Source organism: Pungitius pungitius, chromosome 11, assembly GCF_949316345.1.
Source record: "Pungitius pungitius chromosome 11, fPunPun2.1, whole genome shotgun sequence".
Taxonomy (NCBI): Eukaryota; Metazoa; Chordata; class Actinopteri; order Perciformes; family Gasterosteidae; genus Pungitius; species Pungitius pungitius.
In genome coordinates this window covers 2635073-2657392 of record NC_084910.1, presented here as the reverse complement: position 1 = coordinate 2657392, position 22320 = coordinate 2635073, and the positions used below count along the sequence as shown (strand labels likewise).

Below are 22320 nucleotides of genomic sequence, written 5' to 3'. Positions count from 1 at the left end.
AGGACCGTGCATTAAAAAGCACGGTGGATTCATGTAAACCAAGAGCAGAGCAGCACTTATTGTAAGTCGCTTTGGATAAAAGCTTTAGCTAAATGACATGTAATGTACTGTTGACTGCCATAAACTCATAAAATCACTGTTCACTGCAATCACTTCAAAACATAACTGTTTTGGCCTCACTGGTCCAGTGGGGAGCTGCGGTGTTGTTCTGTCTGGTCCAGGTCCGGATAGACAGATTCAGAGAGAAGCCCCTTAAAATCCAGACTGGCTTAAAAACATCTCTCTTTTGTATTGAGTTTTTCTCTGAGGCCTGAGGGAGGTATAGAAGAAGGCATGTGACATCTTGTCAGCTCTATTTCTTTCACACTCCTGTGAAGGAAAAGAAGATTGGTCCGCTTTCAATGAATTGTGCTCCGTGGGGGCCGTGGAATCAAGCCAAACTTGAACCACTGCAAAGAATGATTAAAGCAGCAGAAAACACATCAGTGACCTGACAGCTGAGGGATAAATTGACCACTTTAACATATTCAGATAGCTTGATACGGAATGTTGTGTGACAGGCGGACATGTGATCACCTGCCAAAATACAAAACTCTTTGACACACACACAAAAAAACCAAATTTGACCATTTCTTTACTTTTCAAAAGAGGGTTTTGATGTCAGGTCCCAGAAGATACTTGAAAATATGAATCGACAACATGGTAAAACATTCTGGAGGGGGATTTGATTTTCAACATGAGGCTGGAGAAGGATCCCCTGTTGATGTTTAACTGTTCTGATGTTTTATTTTCCCTCCATAATACTGTAAAAGACAGGCAATTTATCAGCTTTCTTTTGATGTGTGTTATGTGTTATGTGTTCTGATCTAGCCAGGGGGGGTTGGCTCAGTGTTGTCACAACTCAAGCAGAATATCAACGACAATACACTTAGTTTGACTTATGACATCCGAAACCGCTACATTACAATTCATGCAGAAACTGAACAAGCTAGTAGATACATAATGGCTAAAAGTAAACAAATAGAAAACAAAATGCATCCTCCACTCATTACACAATCACCTTTTTTGCAGTATGCAGCTGGTAGTCCTAACCAAGGAACACACCTTCATAGACGATGTGAGGTAACAAGTGAAATACTGTTCAAGCTAATGTCAACGTTTTAGGTCCAGCCTGCCCCGCAGCCAGGAATGCCTAAACCAACTCTGCTAAGGTAGGTTCAGGTTCAAACTCCAGTTTAGACGGGAGTAGGTCAGCCTGAATACAACAAAAGGTATAGAATTTTATGTGACAAGTTCATGCTTTTAATCTGCGCCAGCCTTTCACATGTGTGACGTAACAATTATGTTACTCTTGTAAACCAAAGAGTTATGCTCCGTCCACGTGTCAGCCGGCCTCCTGTTGTGCGAGAACAAAAGAACATATCTTAGTTTGACCGCTCTGTTAAAACAGACTTGCATCATGATCCTTTAACATTTTTATGCACAAATGACCCAAAGTGAGTTGGGTAAAATTGCTGCGAAACAAATCGTGCAGAGGTGACTCCCCCATATCTACATGAAGAACGTGAGTCAAGGTCAAAATCTATTCTAACGAGGATCCAGCTCCCTGAGCTGTGTCGCTTCAGGCCAGTTAGTCTCAAAGCGTTGAGCACCAGCTGACCCCAGACTAACCTCTACAGATGTGAGGGAGTTATCTGTGTGTGTGTGTGTGTGTGTGTGTTTGTGTGATGATGGACGATGATGAATACAGTCCCCACCCCCCCACTGCAGCAACTCCTCACCCAGCGTCACATGCACACAGAGAGAACGAAGGGAGAGAAAGACCAGTGGGCGTGGTAAACGAGGGAGGGCGGGACATGGTGGAGCGGGGGCGGGGCGACAAACGCCCCCTCGGATACTGTAATATTCAATTAGCTCCGAGAGACGAGGCGGGCAGGCATCTGCGCGGAGACAAGTTGAAGGCAACAAGGCGCCGTTAGTTCATTCCCACGCAGCAGGCTCCACCGGCCCTCTTCCCACCGTCTGGAGAGCGCAGTTGGTTCAGTTTCCTTCGGCCCCGTACCTCAACTTTTCACGGCAACAACGCCATGGAGCCGCTGTGGACGGACACCGGCGCGCCGCTACGGCATGCAAATACGTACTGTGACGTCGGCGATCATGTGGCTTTTGGCGTAGATCCTCCTTGTGATCGCCAATGTTCTCCTTCCTGTCGCCTGTTGTCTGCTCGGTCGCCGGACCGCCGCCAGGGTGTTTGAGAGCGGTCGGTCTCTTTTCTCGCTGCAGCGGTCGCTTTTGGGAGTGTATCGCGTCACCTGAGCATCGCGCCAAAACGGTGGGCAGGTAAGAAATAGATCAACTGTTCCTCCTCTGTTTTTCCAACGCCACCCCCCCCCCCCACCCTCTCCACCCGCCCATTCAAAGTACCTCAAGTTAAAACTGCATATAACGTTAGTTGTTTATTCGTGGCCGCCCACTGGCTCGCACTGCCTTTGCGTGTCTCCATAACAGCCGCGCGCCTCGGTATAACGTATTTTAACTTGTCTCGCCGAGTGAACTTTGCCTCGGTCCGCGTGCCCGAGACGACGTGTCAGTCAAGTTGTTTAATCGGACGTTTTCTCGCCCGGTGTGTGAGTTTCACTTCGACCCGTCGAGGCCGCGATGTGAGACGGCGGAGCAGAGAAACATCGTGTCTACTTTTCCTCCTCCCCGTGTCGACATAACCAGCAAAACATGGCCGTCCTTTGCCGACATGTTGTTACGTCGATGGCGAGAAGGGGGGAACATTTGGGGAGAGTGTTTTTTTTTTTTTTTTTTTTTTTTTTTGCGCCCCGCCGTCACGTCTCGAGCCGGCCGATGCCAGCGGCCGTTAAACTCTGCAGCGCCAACGGCTCCCAGCTCGCGATCCTCCGCGCGCAGGTTCAGGCTCGCAACTTTCGGGAGTCCGACGTTGTTGTTTTGTGTAGACTTTGATTTGTGCGGCTGTGTGATGTAGGCGGAACGTTACCCCCGGTGATGCCTCCTCCCCTCCCGAGAACACGGTGGGTTTTTTTTTTTTTCTGCATGCAGACGGACCGACACGCGCAGAAGCATCGCAGCGGACGGTTCTCCTGCCGGTGCAGTACACCACGAGACATCACTGCTCTGTACAACCAGGCGGGTTTTTGTTTTTGTTTTTACTCATGTCAACTTTGGTTATTAACACCGTGTCCTCGCTGCTCCCACCACGACCATTCGAAGGGGGGCCTGGTAGTTTCGGTTTATTTCCGTTTCGCTTGCTACATGTTCCTGCGCTGGACCGGATTTAAGACGTAGTTCTGACCTTTTTGTAGGCCAATGTAACGTTTTACCATCTCCCGCCTTGTCTTCTAGTTTCTCCAGTCCCTCCCGTGTAACGGTGCATTTCATATACAACACTATGCTATTACGGTTTGTTATTGCGGTATGATACCTTGAAGTTTCTTAAAAGTCACGGTAAACTCTGACTTCCTTATGTTTGTAAGTATGTATATTATGCATGAACTGTAACAATAGCTGAAGCAGGTACACTTTCTGTTTTCCTGCCACATGGGCTGTAGAAGGAGAAAACACCAAGAGACCCTCGACCCTACCTTTTACACCCCAGATTGTTATTGGTGCTGTCACTGCACTTATCAAGTCTCCTATCCACATGAAATAAATTCCACCTGTCAAAGTAAAGATACATTTCGCTGAATTTCAATTCTGTGTTGCATACTTACTGGTTTGATTCCAGTACATCCCCAACAACGTCAACATAAGAATTGGCGCGTGATGATGATACAAAAAGAAAATAATGAGCACAGAAAACACATTTATTAGAGCCAGAGACACTGGTGCTGGGTTGAGATTAAAGAAGCATTTCCCATCTTCCATATTGCCGTTTGGGATAAACGGCGTGTTTATTATTTACTGGGCTGTAATTCAGTGCACCTGTTCACCCCGTCTACCGTTTCAGACCTCTGACAAGTCTCCACACTCGGCCGCTAAAGGTGGGGAAGTTAATGGAAGGTAATTCGCTGTCTGTTACGGATGCTGCTGTTCTAAGGCAAATTATCCACATTGTCACTTTGCTTCTGAGGAAATATTTTGTTCAATAGACGACATCCATTTATACTCGGGTGACCGACTATGTTGCCTTTCTAAAGATTCCTTGATCAACAGCCCATTCCGTTAAAGACTTAGGTGGTTTTGATCATAGCGCAGTTAACCCCCCCCCCCTCTCTCCCTGTCATACCCGTTACCAGCAATTCCTCTGGGTATAAACTTGGCTTCGCTCACTAAGCCGCGCACTCTTGCTCTTCCCATGTGAGTAGACATGTGGCTCGTGTTTGTTCTTCACATGGTTTCTACGTGTGATCTGTCACATCACAGGTAGTTTTATATCAATGACAATGACAACCGGCACCTTTTTTTTTTTTTATTGGTGGCTGAACAATCAAATGGGTTCTGTTGATAGAAGTAAAATGCCAGATTTGAGATTACACACCGTTGGTTTGGTGTATATAACAATGATATGCATATATAAAATTATAATAGTCAATTAATCCACCAAAATAAATACCAAGTCAGAGTACTAGAATACAGATTGTTGTCCAGTGTTGGGTATATAGGACATTACTGAATTGTTTTTACAGTTTGACAGATACAAGATTAAGGATTTGTTTAAAAAAGGGGGGATTGTTATTCTTAGTATTGGTCAAGGGATTAGGGAAATGCACAGATGTCTCCACCCTACCTTTTTGTCCTCCACATCAGTCATTGTCCCATCATCACTACGACGTGACAGCGGGGAAGAAAGCGCATTTCAGAAAAGATTTTCTGAAAACCCTAAATCCATTTGCTTTGTTTACAGTAAGGGATTTGGCAGCTATTTTTTTTTTTAGAGGAAAATGACTCACTGAAGTGCTATTTTTCCCCATCTTGCTCAACCATCCAGTGTTTCTCAATGTACTGTAACCTCTTAGATCCAAAACATCCAGCTGTGAGGTGAGCTGCCTTATTTGTTCCTAGAGTTACTCATTCATTTACTGTAGTCGGATGTTGCCAAATGAACAAGACTCAGTCCGTCACAATCATTGAATATAAACCATGATTGGTGTAGGCTGACAGCAAGGGAAGTGCACTACTGTCAGATATCATCCTTATTTATGATGTGTAAGATCTGATTCTTGGCAGTCATCTTTGCACTAGATGTTGCACGTGTCAATCACTATGGCAAGTTCTATTGAAATGATCTGCCCTTTTGACTGTATAACGGGAAGTAACCTGAGGCAGAAGAGCAACAGTAAAAAAATAAAATACTATAAGAACACTATAGTGTTTGGGAGATTTAACTTGGCAGGTGGCAGGTGGTCCTGTTTCAGTGAGGAGTGTGTGTTAAGTCTTTGAGCTAGGAGCTCAACTGCAACTGACATACTTTTATCAATATTTTACTTGCTTCCAAATATGAAGTTCATCGGTTTCTCCGAAACGTGACCCATTGTCTGTATTTCACAATACCTGTTAAAATCATCTTCATTTTACTTGCACTCATGCGTAAGCCGCAGAGCTAACTATGCATTAGCCAGTGTTTTACATTCAGAGACAAAACTCCTGATTCAAGTGTTTATATGTGGCGGCCGTGCCAGCAGACATTTGGTGGGAATTAACCAGTTCCACATCCAATCCAGAGATATACACCGGCTGCCCGTTCCATATGAGACGGTGTGGGTCATCAGGGGTCAGTGGACGGGGGGTTGTTGTCATCATGCCCGGTAGGGCTCAGCTGGGCTCTGTGATGACATCACCAGCGTCTACGCTCTGTTCCAGTGTTTTCAGTTCAGATCCACTATCTTGCCAGACTACATGTTGGTATGTGACTACGGCAGCCAACGGAGATGACATCATCACCTGGAGGTGCGGCTGAGGGCTGAAGGGTTACATGAGGACAGAAGGAGCATGAAAGCACCATTGTACGAGAGAGTACATGTGAGGTCAGAAAAGAGACGACCGGACTTACTCTGCGCGAGAGGCAGAAAGAAGACGAGAGGGCTGCTATTTGCTAACTCAGGATCGAGTTGGAATCCAAATCAGCAGCAGCATTTCTCATCAAGCACACAAAAGGTCACGGTGCTCTCGGCAGTTGGGTTTAGCCTCCGCTAAGGCAATCCCCCTTTTAATGTATTCTCACTAAGTAGTGTTGGCAGTTTTTCACCCATGTAAATCCTTGTGGGGAAATCACAGTGAAACAGAAGGAACTCTCGATACATCTGTGGTTCTCAGCATGTCAGAAATCCAACCCAACTAGAGGTGTTGCAAAGAGGAGCGACAAAGAAACGAGAGACGTGAGAGCAGGTGCACCGGGCCCCCCCATTAGTAAGTGCAGCTGGTCATTTCATGAGCAACGTCTTTTATTAAAGACTGCTTATCCTACCCCACACACTTCACCCGTCAGAGGCCTAGTTTCTCTTTTTGACAATGCAGTGTGTTTGGAACTTGAAAGTGGCATTGTGGCATTCTGAAAATAATCACGGCCACATGGAGCGTTGGGAAAAGATGGTTTCACGCCCTCACTGTGTGTCATTTAGACCATTCAGGCTTGTGTTGGCTTGCGAGTGGCGTAGCTCCCCCTCTCCCATTTTGATGGTGTCCTCCAAATTTTAAGTTTGGAATAAAAGGAAAGAGAGTGAGGAAGGAGGGAGGGAGAGAGAAAAAGAGGGAGAGAGCCTAATAAAAGTGCACCGCACAACGTCAGCCGCTGGCACCGCACTGACACGCCTCTCCCAGCATGAGACCAATGAGGAGAGGCTGGAGGCCATTCACAAGACACACCCACTGCAGGGTAGGCAGAGATTGACAGGTTGGGAATCTGGCAGATGCTCGCTGAGACTCAACAAAATAAAGATATCAAGCATTCACATTTGGAGTTGTGACATACTTTGTCAAATGCATTCAGCAATATATATTTTGAACTTCTTAACTTTGCCGCTATTGGACTGAACCCTAACCATGTCCCATGTCATTGTTGACCTAATTTTGATACATATAGAGTAACTGAAAACTCAAATTTGACCTCATCCAAAGAACTTTGAAAGCAGTTTTGTGCTTCTAAGCTTTTCCATGTAGATGTGATGAGTGTGGCTGTCTGTACATAATGCCATGAGGCGGAGTGAAGGAGAGCACTAGACAGGGATAGGATAGCAAATTCAAGTCAAGGGTGGCATTTTTTTATGGAAGCAAAATAGAAATGTTCAAGAAGGCAGGTAACGCTCGACAGCTGGGGCGAAAGTCCGGCCTGCTCCTCATCTGCTTTTCATTCCTGCTCGCGCCCAGAGATCAAGCGAATGCTCCCCGACATGTCGGCCCTTTGCCATGTGGCCACTTGGTAAGTTTATATGGGGTTGTAGAAACGTTTTTTTTATTTTTTTATGTGGTGAACATTTCCCATCTTGCGGAACAAGTAAAGCTGAGCAAAGTTTCAAACATTGCTGCTTTCGTGACACTATTTGACCTCCTGCTTGGTTTCGTCTCTCGGCTACAAGTCAACAAGCACACCGTTTCTGTTGGGAACAGCGTTACCATAGTAACACAACCATCAGGAGCAGAGTGGGTGACACTATTTTTATGGCTGTGCGTGTGCGTGCTCGCGTGTTCAGTGAGACAGGTCTGGCAGCATGAGACTAGTCTCTGTGTTCAATGCTAAATGAACCAGAAGAAAGACCGGATTCTTCATCCCATGTAGTGTACTCGTGTACCCATCACTCTGTATGTAGGCCGCCGTGTCTGCGGATCAAATGAGGTCACAGCAGGGATTTCTTATTCTGTAAGTAGAAACTTTGGTAACCTGTCCCAGTAGCAGTGGGCTGTGCATTGCTGATGTATTCCTTCGCTGTGTCATGTTTTGGTAGATTAAATAATATACAGGAAAAAGTGCTGATCTTTACAAATGTAAAATTTGCAATATATATTTTCAAAGGGAAATCTGCAGTTGTGACAAAATATTGTAATTTAGCATGTAGTGACAGCTTCTTTGTCACTTTTATTAATCGGCAGGTTCCCCGTTCTCATCAATTGTCCTCATCCCAGCCCAGCAAAAGTGGCGCTTCTCTGTTGCTATGCAGAACGCACTGAGCTCTCTCTCTCACACAGTGCAGCACAGTTTGGGTCTGGAGGAGCCACGTGATGCCATTCAAATCAATTCTGCGACGGTCCGAGACTCCGCCTCTTCCACCCCTGCTGGGACGTGCTGTGTTAATGGTGGTGGTGCTTCTCCTCACCCACACATCAGGCTCACACTGCAGTGGAAGCCGTGGAACAAGCAGCGAGGCGCGAAAAACTCATCCTATAGACCAGTCCCCCCCCCCAAAAAAAGCCGTGTGTGCAGTATGTTTGTGGTACTTGTTGCCGCTTCTAGGTTTACGTTATTGTTACAAGAAAAGCTGTCAGGATTTAGAGTTGAGTGTTTCTTCAGCATGTGCTTCTTGTGTCGCCCTCCTGCTCGTTATTTTAGAGCCTTGGTGTTACTGGCTGGTTTGTTCTTCATGCATGGTTTCAAGTGCAGTAGTCGCAGAGGTTGCCATGCATATACGTTTGTGTCACTGATGACTGACTTCCTGGAAACCCGTGCACTCGGAGGTTCTATGAAATCCATTTTTTTCTATCCAGATTCTCCGTTTTCCATTTACACTTTTCTGAATTCTTTGCTTTGGGAGTTGAGGTGATTTTTGTCATTTCAAGTAAATAAAGTGGTTCAATAGGGTTGTAAAATAAAACCTTCACTCTTAATGTAAACTAAAGTGCTGGGAATGTAGCTGTTTATTTGACTCAAACCAATGTTTCCCCTCATCACAGGCCTGAGCTGTGGTTGGTGGTCGCTCCCTGACAGGTCAGATATTTTGCCTGTCAGCTGATGCATTGATGAGCCTTCCAACTCGCACTTTTAGTGTAAGCTTCTTACAGTTTAACATTCGGGTTTAAACGTATATTATTACGGTTATTAAAACTGCAACGTAGTAAAAATCTGACCAGCTAGATCTGCTGTTTTACTGGCGCTACCTCAAGTCAGAATCCGATTTTCTTTCCCCCTTGCATTACTTTCTTTATCCTCCATCTCTCTTTTCTGTTCTTAAATATGCAACAGCGACGCTGCCCTTCAGCCGTTAAGAAGTTGTTACAATGTTACGAGCTAGCGCCCTTTTTTTTACTTGTTAATTGTTGGAGTCACAAACTGTCGTGCCCCATGGGCTCAATGCTACAAGATAAATTGTTGTATCCTCTGCAGTGAATTTTTGAGTGAAAAAGTATGTGTCGTAAGATCCAAACAACTGTCTGGGCAATTTCTTTTTTTTAACGTGTGTTCATGTAAATCAATTGGGAATCAATGACCAAAGGAGTGCCTGTAAATAAACCTAAAACACAGCAACAACCCATTTGAATTAGTGCCTGGTCTTGCAAGAGCCTGAAGTGTTTTCCAATACTTAGCGACATCCCCATGAGCATCAGTCGTGACACAGTTAGCCAGCATGGTTAAGTTGTTTCAGACCAATGAGTTTTAACAGACGGTATCTGCAATTTGGGGCCACGCTGCCTTTACAAACTTCCAGTTTCAGAGAGTACAGCCTGTCATATCCCCCCCCCCGCCCCCCCCTTCTACACTTAGACATTGAGGTACAGAAATAGGAGCTGAGTGGGGAGGGCAGCTGTGACTCATCCACTCACTCTCTTCTCACTGCTGTTTGAATAGATACCCGTCTTATAGCACAACTGTATTTCTGTTGCATTAGATCATCTGGTACAAAGCATTTGTATTAACTACCCCCCCCCCCCCTCCGTGGTACGTAAGCCGGTGTTTAGAACAAAGTGATTACTGCCGAGGCTGATGATGCCTCATCTGCCCCGCAGCCTTTAATGTAAGTCCTTGAGAAAAATGACTCCTCTAATGCCGTGCACCAGTCAGACAGACGGACAGATGGGCAGGCTAGGCGCTGCAGGCTGCCTCTTCATACAAGTTTAATGAGCATCCAGACAGTGGGGAGTTTGTAGCTCTGCGCACCCAGACGCTGACTGGGTTAGACACACTAACGAACGCACTGTTTGACCCCGCTTATGAAGGCAATTGAGTTGACTGCAATTATTGTGTGCACTGCAGATAAAGTGGAAGCGATGATGCAAAAAGCTCCGATTGCAGTCCGAAGCGTTGTGTGTTTCAGCTCCACAGCTCAGATGTTCACAACCAAACGGCTCGGCAGTTAAGATGATCTTTATAGAATACATATTTTAAATGGTTATTATTGTTAAAGACAAATGATTGCCGTGGTTGATCACACACAACTAATCATGGTTTACTTGATGGCACGCAGTGCTCCAAAGTCGGCAGTGAAGGCAGCAGCAGAGTGTGACGGGAAGCAGTGTATCCTCAGTGCTCTGCTGTCTTTGCACAGGCTTTTCTCTTTGTTTGAGACGATCAGCCAACACATCTCAGATGCAACATCTCAAACATCCGCGCTGCTTACGTTGTGTCAGATAATGTGCCTCATGCTCACGCAGCCTTAGCCAAAAACCTGTCATGATGTTGACACTTTCTTTAAATTACTTAATCAGCATTTATTTAACCCTCCAAAAAATCTATTTAGTAGATACACAAAAACGTTCACAGTTCCCAAAATGATGTGTTATTTGCGTATTATTATTATTATTATTATTATGACTGTTTGTGTTTATAGCTGGCTGTGCTAAATGTTAAAATGGGCTTGTAAAAAATCTAAATTCTTTTACACTCTGCAGGGTTGATGTCAATGTCTGATGTAGTCCAGTCACTTGTTATTTGAAGGAGTCATTGGCAACAGGAAGAATCATGAATATCTATGTAGATTGTTTACAACTTAGAATATACAGTCCCCAAAACCGAGTTGGTAGGAGGATTGGGATGCTCCTTGGTAGCCGACCGATGCCCCTCCCACAGTCCTGGAGCCTCTCCTGAGCAGCCCCATCGCGCCAACAGCTTGATAGCGCTCCCCTCCTCTCTCTCGCAGACATCCAGAGTGTTCTTGTGTGTGATTTGGTTTTAATATGAACCCTACAACACCTGCACAGCACACGGGACACTCGTCCATGGTAGCTCTTCATTCGCGACTTCTCTGATCCGCGCACTGTACTGCGTGTGGGGATCTTTTCAGTTACCACCGCAGCTTCATAAAGTATCTCCGGCTTTAAGTGCGACCTTGCGTTGATTCACTTTTTGTCACGTGACACAGAGTTTACATCTGCTGATCACAGCTCTGGTTTATCCGGGTCCTTTTTTCTCCCCCCTGTGACTTGTCCATGACCTTCTCCATTGACGTTCAGTGAGTGAAGTCGGAGAAGCCTCCCGAGTACGCCACGCCGCTTTCTCCTCAGTCTCCAACAGATGAGCATACGCAGGTGTGCTTCGTCGTCCCTATTTTTACAGTCTGTCAGGGACACGGATGTAGCAGCTACTTGACTACAGCGCAACGTCCTCGGTTGCTATAGCGACACCATGGCAATGAATCTGCATTCTAATGATGCCTCAGTGGGCTGTGAGTAGTTGAGATATCTCGGGACAACGTGTCGGCTAGCGAGCGACGGCGTTCAAGCCTCGAAGGGCACGGTGGCTCGTGATTAATGTGCAGCGGTCCAAATCAAGTCTATAACACCTTTTTTAGCGGGACTACCAAGTACGACACCGACATGCTAAGATGTTTTTTTTTTTACAGCAAAATAATTTGATCCTTCTGTGGAGCAGGCGCTTTGTTTGGTGGGGGTTAAACTTGTTTCTTCTGTCAATTTTTTACTGATGAGCATCACACATTTAAGTCGAGTTGCACACATGCGACTTTTCTTTGGTAGAGGACTCTGTGCCTCTCGCCTTCTGAACGTCATCGCGTCTCGAGGGGAGCGCATCGCTGCTGCATCGACTCGTTTGATTTTCCCTCCTGTGAATATGAGAGTTGGGTTTTTGCATGAGGCCTCCAGAATATCAATAGACTTCACAGCCAGATAAGCTTCTGTCTCTTCACTCATTACAATATGACCCCAGGAAAGTTTCCTCTGCTCACTCCCACGCAGAGTTTTCATTTGAGCAGAACCCAAATATAAGGTGCTTTTGGATTTTTAAGACGTGTCTCTGACGCTGCTTTGTCTCCTTTCTCACTTTATTCACACCATGCAGCACAATCTGATACATGATTAGTCAGTATTTCTCAGAACCGCTTGTCTTTCTCACAGCTGCAGACCTGTCTGTGGCTTATATTTGGATCCCAGTTACACTATCAAAGCGTGAGGAGTGTTTTTTTATGAGCCCAAGCTGGTCCATGCAGCTAAATTGTTTTCATATTCTGCAAAATACAGCTGCCACCTGAACGCTTCTCGGCTCAGCCATGTGACGCTGACCAACTGCAATTACAGCAGGTGTGTTGGAAGTGGCCAAAGTTCACGTAATCAAACCGATTGCTGCTCATGTTGATGCTCCGACACATTCAATCGCTTGTTGTTGTTTTTTTACAAATACATATTTCAGCAACTTGCTTACTGGTCATTGAGTAGTTTGCTGTAGTTCTCTAATCCATCCAACCATTGTTTTTGTTTTATCACAGGGAAACAAATGGATCTGTTGAGTGTGCAAAATGTCAGAAAATATTGCCAATATAAAAATTGCCAGATATATATGTATTATTAGTTTGGTCTGTCATTCATTTACTGTGAAAGAACAAAAGTATTCACATTTTGGAAGTGGAATCCGGAGAATTATTTTGCATTTTTGTTAAATACATTTTAACTTGATGCAGTTAACCGCTGGAATATTATCAGGAACAGGTTTACTGTCTCTCCATCCTATGGCTGTTTCTCCATAAGGTTCTATAACTCCTATCAATAATTTAGAAGTGTGTGTGTGTGTGTATACAGACATGATATCATTCCCCGTTTGCCTCTATATGTTCTTATAATTCAGATTTTGCGTGTACTCTGAATTTCCTAAATTTTACACAAACGGTTCGTTCCCCCATCAGCATGAAACAATAAATGCTCATTAAGCAGAGTACTGCTTCTTCAGACCTCCAGTGTCTAGTGATTGCTCCTCAGACCACCGCAATTAGTTTCTTGTTAAGGTGGGGGTTTTTTTTGGCAGTCGACCACCTGTAGACCATCTGCTCTGCTTTGCACTTTCTTTGTCTGCTTCCTTTTGACCTTTTTTCATTTTAAGCCAATTTTTCCGACCATATGAAATTGGGCTGGACTTGGTTTGGATGGTGGCTCTCTGCAGATCTACACTTAAATAACCCAGCATGCGGCCTTGTTTGACACACTCACAACAGCCTACTTGTTTCTTGCTGCCATACTTTTCCAAGCCTATTCAAGGGCACTTGCAGAGTGCCTAAGGCTTTTAGACAGAGTTAATATAAAATTCATTTTCTTAAATGAATTCCAGTGTTTGCCCATGTTTTACAAGTTCGGGGGGGGCGGACATATTTGTGACCTATTAATGTCAGTGTGGAAATTCCGTGCGTGGAAAAAAAAACAATCAAAAGAAATGATACTTTTAGAAAATGATTGCACCTCTTTTTGAGGGGGGTGCCCCCCTGTTAATGGTAGGGGGACTGGTTGTGGACCCTTCGAGGCAACAACTGAAATCAAGTGTTTGTGAAAACCGGCATCGCTGTGGAGAATCTTCGGCTCGCTGTTTTCTACCGAATTGTTTTATTTGGCCACATTGGATGGTTAAAGCATGACCGGCTTGGTTAAGGTAACGCCGCAGCCTCTTAATCAGATTTAAGTCCAGACTTTGGCTAAACCACTCCACAACATTCATCTAGCTTCTTCTGAGCCATTGGAGGTGGACCTGCTCTTGAGACTGAAGACAGGAACTGATCGCTGGACACAATTCTTCTTTTTTTTCTTTTCTGGAGCAAAATTCATGATTACATTAATTATGACAAGTGCAGCAGCATGTGTGACTGTTTTATGATGTGGTTTTTACGGAATGCTGTGTTATTTTGAAACCAGATGTAACGGGACGCAAATCTTCCAAAACATAAATAACGGCCTACATTCCTTTTTAGAAAAAGAAAACAACAAACCCATCCTATTAAAACAAGTTGGCAGAATTAACTCTTTGCGAACCAAGCAGAGTCGCAACTGCACAAAATTAAAGATTAGTGCGTAAAACCATGCTGTGGACAATTTAAAAAAAGACATTTGTTTACACTTATAGTGAAAAGCTTAATTAATATTGACAATCATTACATTACATGTCATTTAGCTGCTAACGCTTTTCTCCAAAGCGACTTACATTGCATTATAACCCATTCATTACATTTTTGCATGCGAAAAAAATGAGGGGTTAGGTGTCTTGCTCAGGGACACTTCGACAGGACACATGGGGCGGCCGGTATTAGAACCGACAACCTTGCGGCCCGCAGCGCACTACGCTACTCCATGTGCCACCATCGCCCACATATTCAAACTAATATATTTAAGTCACCGAAGTGCTATAAATGTAATAAAATAAAAAGTAGATAAATTTGCCGTTGATCATTTTTGATCTGATGGACAGCTGATTCAAGCAAAAATCTGTTGTAGGTAAAATAAGGGTCTTCAAACAACATGGCCAAAATAAAAATGTTTATTTTATTTTTGTAATGATCTGCTTTTACACCCTGGTTCTCTTCTTTCTGGCATCCAGGTAGCCTTCTGTCATGAAGTTCCAGGAGGTCAGACATCTTTGGAGCTGACACTCGGCAGGCTCAGCATAGACGGCACCACAACAGTAACTTCTCCACCAGAGCTCCACCCTTTACTGTCCTCCTCTCTCATCTTCCTCCCTGGGAAAGCTGTTGTTTAGACTGCTTGGCTGCTCCCTCCCACCCCAGGAACGGTCCTGTGCTCACGTCCTCTCCTACTATAAAAGAGCCCAAGGATAAGCCAGGCCTCCGGGCTATTAGCTGATTTTCCAGCACCAACTCCGCGATAGCAGTCCTGCAATTCCGCACCCTGGGCCCCTCAGCCTTCCTAACATCACCTCTGACTGAGCTCAGCCACTAACTGAGGGCGGCTGTTCGCCCAGACAAAGCCCGGCACCCATCATCATGTCCAGTCGACGGAAAGCCTCCACTCCCTTGATGATCCGACCAGAGCGGACCATGGTGGAGCTGGATGACGACACGGAGGAGGACATGGAGGTACACTGTCCATTCGTCGATGTGATAGGAGGAACTGAATACAAATGGTTCCGTAGTTTCTTATGAGGAACATTGGCTAGATTGAGTATACTCTGTCTTATTAAAACATCATCATAATCATTATCTTTATTCTCTCGGATAAATGTGTCAGTGTGCTGATTACAAAGTTATTTAGTTCATAAATCTACAAGGTGACGCAAACACACGCATGTACTGATGCGTGTGTTTGACGCATATATAGGGGATACATGTAAATGCATTTTACATTACAAGTGTTGTTTTCATCTGACAACTGCCTTCTTCCAGACAAAAACTGAGAACCATGCCGAGGAGGAGCCTATGGAAGCAGATCTGTCAACAGAGACCGAGTTAGACCTGGGGGGCACGACCTTGGATCCTCCCACGGGTCCAGACGAACCAGCAACAGAGCCCCCAGACCTTTCCAAGCCTCCGCGTCGACAGCAGGGGGGCTACGAGTGTAAATACTGCCCCTTCTCCACACAGAACCTCAACACTTTTAAAGAACACGTGGACGCCAACCACCCCAACGTCATCCTCAACCCGCTGTACCTGTGTGCTGTCTGTAACTTCAACACAAAGAAGTTTGACACGCTGACAGAACACAACGAGAGGTGTCACCCAGGGGAGAGCAACTTCAAATTCAAACGCATCAAAATGAATAATCAGACCATCCTAGAGCAGACGATAGAGGGCTGCAGTAACAACGTGTTCGTCTACAACACGCCGAGTGCCGTTTGTGGCAAAGGGGACGAACTAGGCCCTCTGCCGCCCAGCAAACCCACCACAGTCAAGGTCGGTAAACCAAAAATAATGTCGGCGGAAAATAAACGGACGGATTTGGGCAAGAAGCCAATCACAGCGGTCAATGTGAACGGAACGGTCATCATCCCTGAGTCGAGTCTACTCAAAGCAGAAGGCCTCTCTCACATCATGCCTTCCCTACAGCGCCCTGTAAACTACACCCAGGTAGGACACCCAGTGGGTCAACTATTCCTTCTCTGTTATGACTGCAAGGAAATACAAATGTTCTACATAAGCGGCAATATTTTCCTTGTACATTATTAAGTAATATTAGGGATTATAGTGTATTTTGTGTGTGTGTGTTTGTACTAAAGACCTGGCCACAGTACTTCATCTTTTTGAAAAACAAAGGCCATTTATTGCTTACGTTATCATTTCAGGTGCCCAAGATTGCAGTGCCCCTCAACACAACCAAATACAACCCCACGCTCGACGACAACCTGACCCTCATCTCGTCCTTCAACAAGTTCCCCTACCCAACGCAGGCCGAGCTCTCCTGGCTCACTGCAGCCTCAAAACACCCGGAGGAGCAAATCAAAGTGTGGTTTACCACGCAGAGGCTCAAACAGGGCATTAGCTGGTCACCTGAGGAGGTAGGCGATATAGCAATGTTTGACACCCCCCCTTTGCCCCCCCACAGATGTTGAGAAGAGGTTTCTTTTTTTTTTAATCGTGCAAGTATAACAATTGCTTTCCTTCTTCGACAGGTGGAAGAAGCCAGGAAGAAAATGTTCAACGGAACAATCTCCTCTGTGCCTCAGACCTTCACCGTGGTATCTCCTCAGCTCAACCACCAATCCGCCAACTCGTTTGCCCCCGCTGCATCCTCCAAAGCCATGCAGTCTGCGGCCTCCGTCTTGCAGTCCCTCCCCTGTCACCTGCTGGGACAGACCAGCCTGGTGCTGACTCCCGTAGCCAACGGCTCAGCGGTCACCTGTGCACCGCTGGCCCTCACCGTGGCCAACCAGGTACAAAACCACGGGCGCAAACGTTAACTTGTACCATCACAAAGACTTGTGATCTGAGCTGGTCGCCGTGTCCATAATGTTCACCCCCAGGTGGCGCAGTCGCTTAAACGCCCCCTGACGTCCCCGGCGATCGCCACGGAGAGTAAACGACCGTCCATCATCCAAACCATATCGGCGCCCATGGCCACGTCCAAGCTGGCCTCAGCCAAAGTGCTGAGTTTCACAGTTGACCGCAACAAAACAGCAGAGCAGTTATCCGTGCTGAGGTCCAGCTACACACAGTGTCCTTTCCCTGAGGAAGATGAGGTAAGAATAAGTGAGTGAAATGACATTATTTGTGTAGAAGTTCATATACAGATATTCTCGAGGGAGGTTTGGCATTGAGATTTTTGCAGCTGCTTTACATTTTCTGCTACTAGCTTTTTCTTTTTTTAACTGAAGCCTCCCAAGTATTTTCTCATTTTCTGTTTCTTGTTGTGTTCTAGATCTACAGGCTGATCGAGACCACAGGGCTGTCCAGAGGAGAGATAAAGAAGTGGTTCAGTGAACAGAGGCTACTTAATCTGAAAGGTATGGATACAGGTGGGGGGGGGGTCAGTGCTAAAAGACAATGACTGATGATCTTTCTGTAGATTTTAAATAAGCACATTTTGTTTTTCATAAATAGCTTTTAACTGCTATTATGAAAACCATATACTGAGAAAGCAAAATTGTGGAAAGTGTAGTGTGCCAACCTGCGATTAGTAGACCTTTTTTGGTTGTGAGAATGTCACGTCCCATTTAATAGCAGTCCATTGCCTTGTTGTGCTGCTGTCTGCTTGTACAAACTGAGCGGCATCTGTTATTAATAAGAATCCTTCGTTGTACGCTTAAGCTGTAATCAGGAAAAATATTGTATTGGGTAAAGGTTAATTATGATGCTGTTATGATGTGTTCAAATGTAACCAACTCCCAAACACAGCTCTAACCAAACATAAATAAAACCTAGATTACCAACCTGCAAACAACCACTAGATATGACATGACAAAGTAAAAGGATAGCATTTAGAATATTGATGTTTTACATTGGTTGGTGGAAACCATGCAATGCAGTAGACATACCTTTTGCCTTCAAGAACCTTTTAATATTTTTTATTTTATTCATTTTTTTTACAAAAAATGTATAGTGAAATACTACAACCGTCATAATCCTACTAACATGCCTGTGTTGTCCTTGAATTAAAACACCATATTCTGGTCCTCAAGTCACTCTGTCTCTTGAAGGTGTTCCTCCACCTCCAGTGCTGGTGAAAGCAGAGGTGACACCAGCACCAAAAGACGCCCCCATAAAGAAAGCGGTCCCCAACCAGTTTCCCCTGCTGGAGAGGGTGAAGGGCAAGTCATCCGAGCAGCTGAAGGCGCTGGAGGAGAGTTTCCAGAGAAGCGGCACTCCAACAGAGGTGGAGCTAGGTAAGCCTTCTACCAACCCTCTCACAAGCAGATTGTTTAAATATCAAGAAGTGTGGCTAGAACCAACGTTAAGTCCCTCCCCCTCCACTCAAAAGCTGTTTACGACTTTACCTGCGGTGAACCTCTTTTTTTTTTAAACTATTTTTTTCTCCCTTTTTGGTTCCATGATTACTTGAGGTGAGAACATTCTACACATTGTATTCACTTACAGAAACACCATCCATCTGCTGGCCCGTCATAACGGATTCTATGATCATTTGGCTGAGTGTACACACTCAAATTTAAAATATCTTAACGAGGTCCGGGGGTGTTTTCTTCTATTTCTACTAGTTCACAGCACGTGACTTAATTTCTTCCACACCAAAGGAGCTGCAGGCCAGTCTTTGGTGGGTTCCTGCAGGCAGGAATAGCAGAATTGTTTTAATGAGCTCATTTTTAAGACCCTCGGAGAGACTTTAATTCCCAGGTATCCAAAAAACACTTCCACTTGGACTCAACACCGCTTGGCTTATCCACTGAACTCTGTCCTGCTGCAGACCTGCTGGCCCAGGAGACCAGGCTGTCTAAGACTGAGGTGGACTGCTGGTTCTCAGAGCGCCGAGCCCTCAGGGACAACATGGAGAAGGCTTTACTCGCCATGTCTTCAAAGAGCAAAGAGGACAGAGCAGACCGGCCCGGAGCGCTGCTGAACGGGGCTTCACATCGAGAGCACGGCGGGAAGCCTCTCCGCTCCCCCTCTTACCCACCTGCCCTCTCCTCCTCCTCTTCCTCCTCCTCCTCTCCTCCTGTGCTCGCAGCCTCCTCCCCTCATCCTCCAACCCTCTCCTCTTCGGCATCCCCTCCCATCCTCACTTCATCCTCCTCATCCTCGTCTCCCCATCCTCCCATCCTGTCGGCCTCCACCAGCCCGGCGCCCATTACCAGCCGCTCCCTTGATCTGCTCAGAGAGGTAAGAAAGGCTTTAGCAAATAGTGAGTTTTGAGTCTGTTTATTACCAAGGTTCAAAAAGCCAACATCTGCTTGCCCCTCATTGGGGTTTGTATGGACACACATGGGTGTAACTGCAACCTCACCGGTTGGCCAAGGCATACAACCTCACCGGTTGGCCAATCGCGTTTCTGCTGTGAAATGGTGATCATGATTTACGTTTTAGGGTGTAAAATGTTTTGTGTTTCGGTCACCACAGATGTTCTGTCGGACTCGGTGGCCTTCTCCTGAGGAGTACAGCCAGCTGGAGGTCCAAACTAGACTTGGACGCACAGACATTGTTCGCTGGTTCAAGGACCACCGCTCGGCTCTGAAGAACGGGGAAACTCTCGACTGGATGGAAAGACCAAACATTGTAGTGCAGCACAGAGCGGGCCACGAACAGAACGGCAAGAGTTCTGACAAAAAACAGAGTGTTTCCTTGGAAGTCAAGACTGTGAAAGGTGAGTTTAGGAAGAGGTTTTTTTTCCCCTCTTGCTGCAGAGTTTTGTACCCTTTTTTGACTGTTTTCTCCTCTGTTACAGTGGAGGCCGGGGAGAACACAGCAGCTGCTGCAGATCCCTCCAAGCTGTCTGACCAAGACAAAGTCCAGTGGCTGACTGGCAGATTAGCCCACAGTGTGACAGACCTGAGCCGAACCAGACCGGACCAAACCAGCTCCGGCACTGCTGACAAAGAGAGGTGGGTGAAGGAAAGGAAACGGCTGTTTTATCCTATATTTATTCTCTAGTGTGAGATGTTATACAGACAAAAGGATCCACTCACTGCCAATTTTAAAGGAGTAGCTGTAGTTATTTTAAGATTTTTTGTGATGCTGTGACAAGTTGTGATGCTGAATGACTCCATTCTATGCATGTGTTACTTATTTCATTAATTAAATATGAAAATCCTCCTATATTTGTTTTTAGTTCTTAGGAGTCTGCTCGTGTTTAAGCCTTTCATCTGGTTCTTTGCCAGGTGGCTACAGGTGACTGTGGCAGTGGGAGAAGAGGGAGAAGCAGGAGGGGAAAGACCGACACTGGCAACAGACAGTGAAGTTCTTTCCTTGGAGCAACCTGGACGGGTCACTGGTTGATGGTGGGTTGAAATATCTCTAAAAGAACACTGGTACAGGGACTGTTAAGGAACTTGGGAAAGGATCAGAAATAAGTAACATAGTGGAACACATGACTCATTATAAGACTTTGTAAGAGATCGATTTTGAGTGTGTGAGATGGCTTGAATAACAAGATAAATGCTGAGCTGTTCCTTTAAGACGCCACAGCTGCAGTCTCCAGCTACCCAGGAAGCTATTACGTGGCAATTACTCTGATTGGCCCTCCAAAAGGAGATAGCATGCTGGGATGGCAGGATGATATTTGGACTCACACCATCATTAGCGTGATCCATGTAGACACATACACGCACAGGGCCTTTGTCACAGGAAATGCAAATAGTGCATACTATTATGAAATCGAACAGTTTTCAGTTCATATGGAAAATAATTTGGCTGTACTTCTGAATTTATGTGATTAAAGGTTTAAAGTATATCTGAAAATGTATTTCCTCCATGGTAGAGAACAGTCATTTTGACTTACCGTTTCTGTTCAAGGTCGAGTGAATCATTGACTGCTGAGTCACGGACCATCATGCACCGACTTAAGATGACTGAATGTGGAACCAGCAATGTAACTGTCTGTGATGTCATCACAAAGCGCCAGGACTGATGTGTGGTGCAGATGCTGACATTAAGAGGAGTGCCAAAGCTGGACTTGATGCATTGTTCTTACTACTTATCTTTTTCTCTTTTTATGAGACAACCACCCTTGTAAATATTTTTCTGTATTACTAAAAGGTCTGTACAGTTTTCCTTAAAGGGCATGTTTTGTTACATTTGTGGAGGGGAAACAAATCATGACTGGTGCCCCAAAGCTTTTTTGCTTTTAAGATCAAAGTGTATAATAGTCTTATTTGCTGAAAAATAGTCTTTTTAAAAAATAAAATCATACTTGCGCAGTACTCATTACGAGTAGTCTTTGATAGCACTTGTGTATCCTTGTGGTAGTGGTAGATATGTACATACTGGGACACTTCTCAAGCTGACCACTTTTCCCGTTCTCCTGCAGCGTCACCAAGATTCACACTCATAGAATGACGCTGACACAGGTAGAAATCACTCAGAAGTGCTCCCATGTTGTGGGCATTTGGGTCACACAACGTGATGTAGAAAATGATTGATCACGTAGATATGAGGGTGTCCGTTTGATCGCACCAATGCTGCCTTTTCTGCTCTCTTGTAGGACATTTTCCGTCAGTCTCAGAACCGGTACAGTACAGACTCATGGAGAGGGTTTCAGTTTTATCACTTTGTTTTAAAAAAAAAAAAAAAAAAAACGTAACCTGCCAAGAAGCTTTTGGCGAACGTGTTTCACGCATGATAAAATAACTGAAGCTCCTGTGAACACATCCTTGGCTTCTCTCTAGTATTTCTTGCTTCCAAGTATTTCAAGGCCATTCTTTTCAAAGCTGGGTTGGATTTAGTGGATTTCTGTACAGCTGGTTTAGAAGACAGAATGGTGGTTCATGAATATCCGGAGCATTGCTCTTGTGCTCACTTTTCTCGCATAGGAAAATCAAAACTGTCATGAACTTCTTGCATGCGCTTAACAATTTTTGTTTTTAAAAAACATCCAGAAATGTACTAAAAGGGAAATGTGATTCATGGGTCAAACGGCTACAGCTTGCAATATTTGTGCAGCAAAAAAAAAAAAGTTGAACCCTTGTTTAAACAGCAGGCACAAGGCTGAATGTCTGTGGCTGCTTTGGTTTCATGTTCAGACTAATATTTGGGATGCATTTGGTTGGCTACAATGGAATATTGCTCGCCTGTTTCATTTTCTACTTTTAAGTCTGCTCTAACTCAA

The 22320-nt window shown here is 45.1% G+C and overlaps 1 protein-coding gene across 1 annotated transcript; it reads left to right on the top strand.

Annotated features, from left to right (window-relative positions):
* Positions 1-1845: 1845 nt before the first annotated feature.
* Positions 1846-22187, top strand: zhx2a (zinc fingers and homeoboxes 2a). The gene is made up of 13 exons (XM_037453153.2): positions 1846-2340; positions 14696-15191; positions 15498-16178; positions 16394-16606; positions 16721-16981; positions 17072-17287; positions 17467-17551; positions 18245-18430; positions 18967-19379; positions 19617-19860; positions 19942-20098; positions 20375-20494; positions 21009-22187. Exons 2-12 carry the CDS (start codon positions 15099-15101, stop codon positions 20490-20492), a joined length of 2667 nt encoding a protein of 888 aa, XP_037309050.2. The 5' UTR covers positions 1846-2340; positions 14696-15098; the 3' UTR covers positions 20493-20494; positions 21009-22187.
* The last annotated feature ends 133 nt before the right edge of the window (positions 22188-22320 follow it).

Coding starts and splice junctions, on each gene's coding strand:
- zhx2a (XM_037453153.2), top strand. CDS start 15,099: ATGTCCAGTCGACGGAAAGCCTCCACTCCCTTGATGATCCGACCAGAG. Junction 16,982..17,071: donor CCCTCACCGTGGCCAACCAG/GTACAAAACCAC, acceptor GTTCACCCCCAG/GTGGCGCAGTCGCTTAAACG. Junction 19,861..19,941: donor GGAAGTCAAGACTGTGAAAG/GTGAGTTTAGGA, acceptor CCTCTGTTACAG/TGGAGGCCGGGGAGAACACA.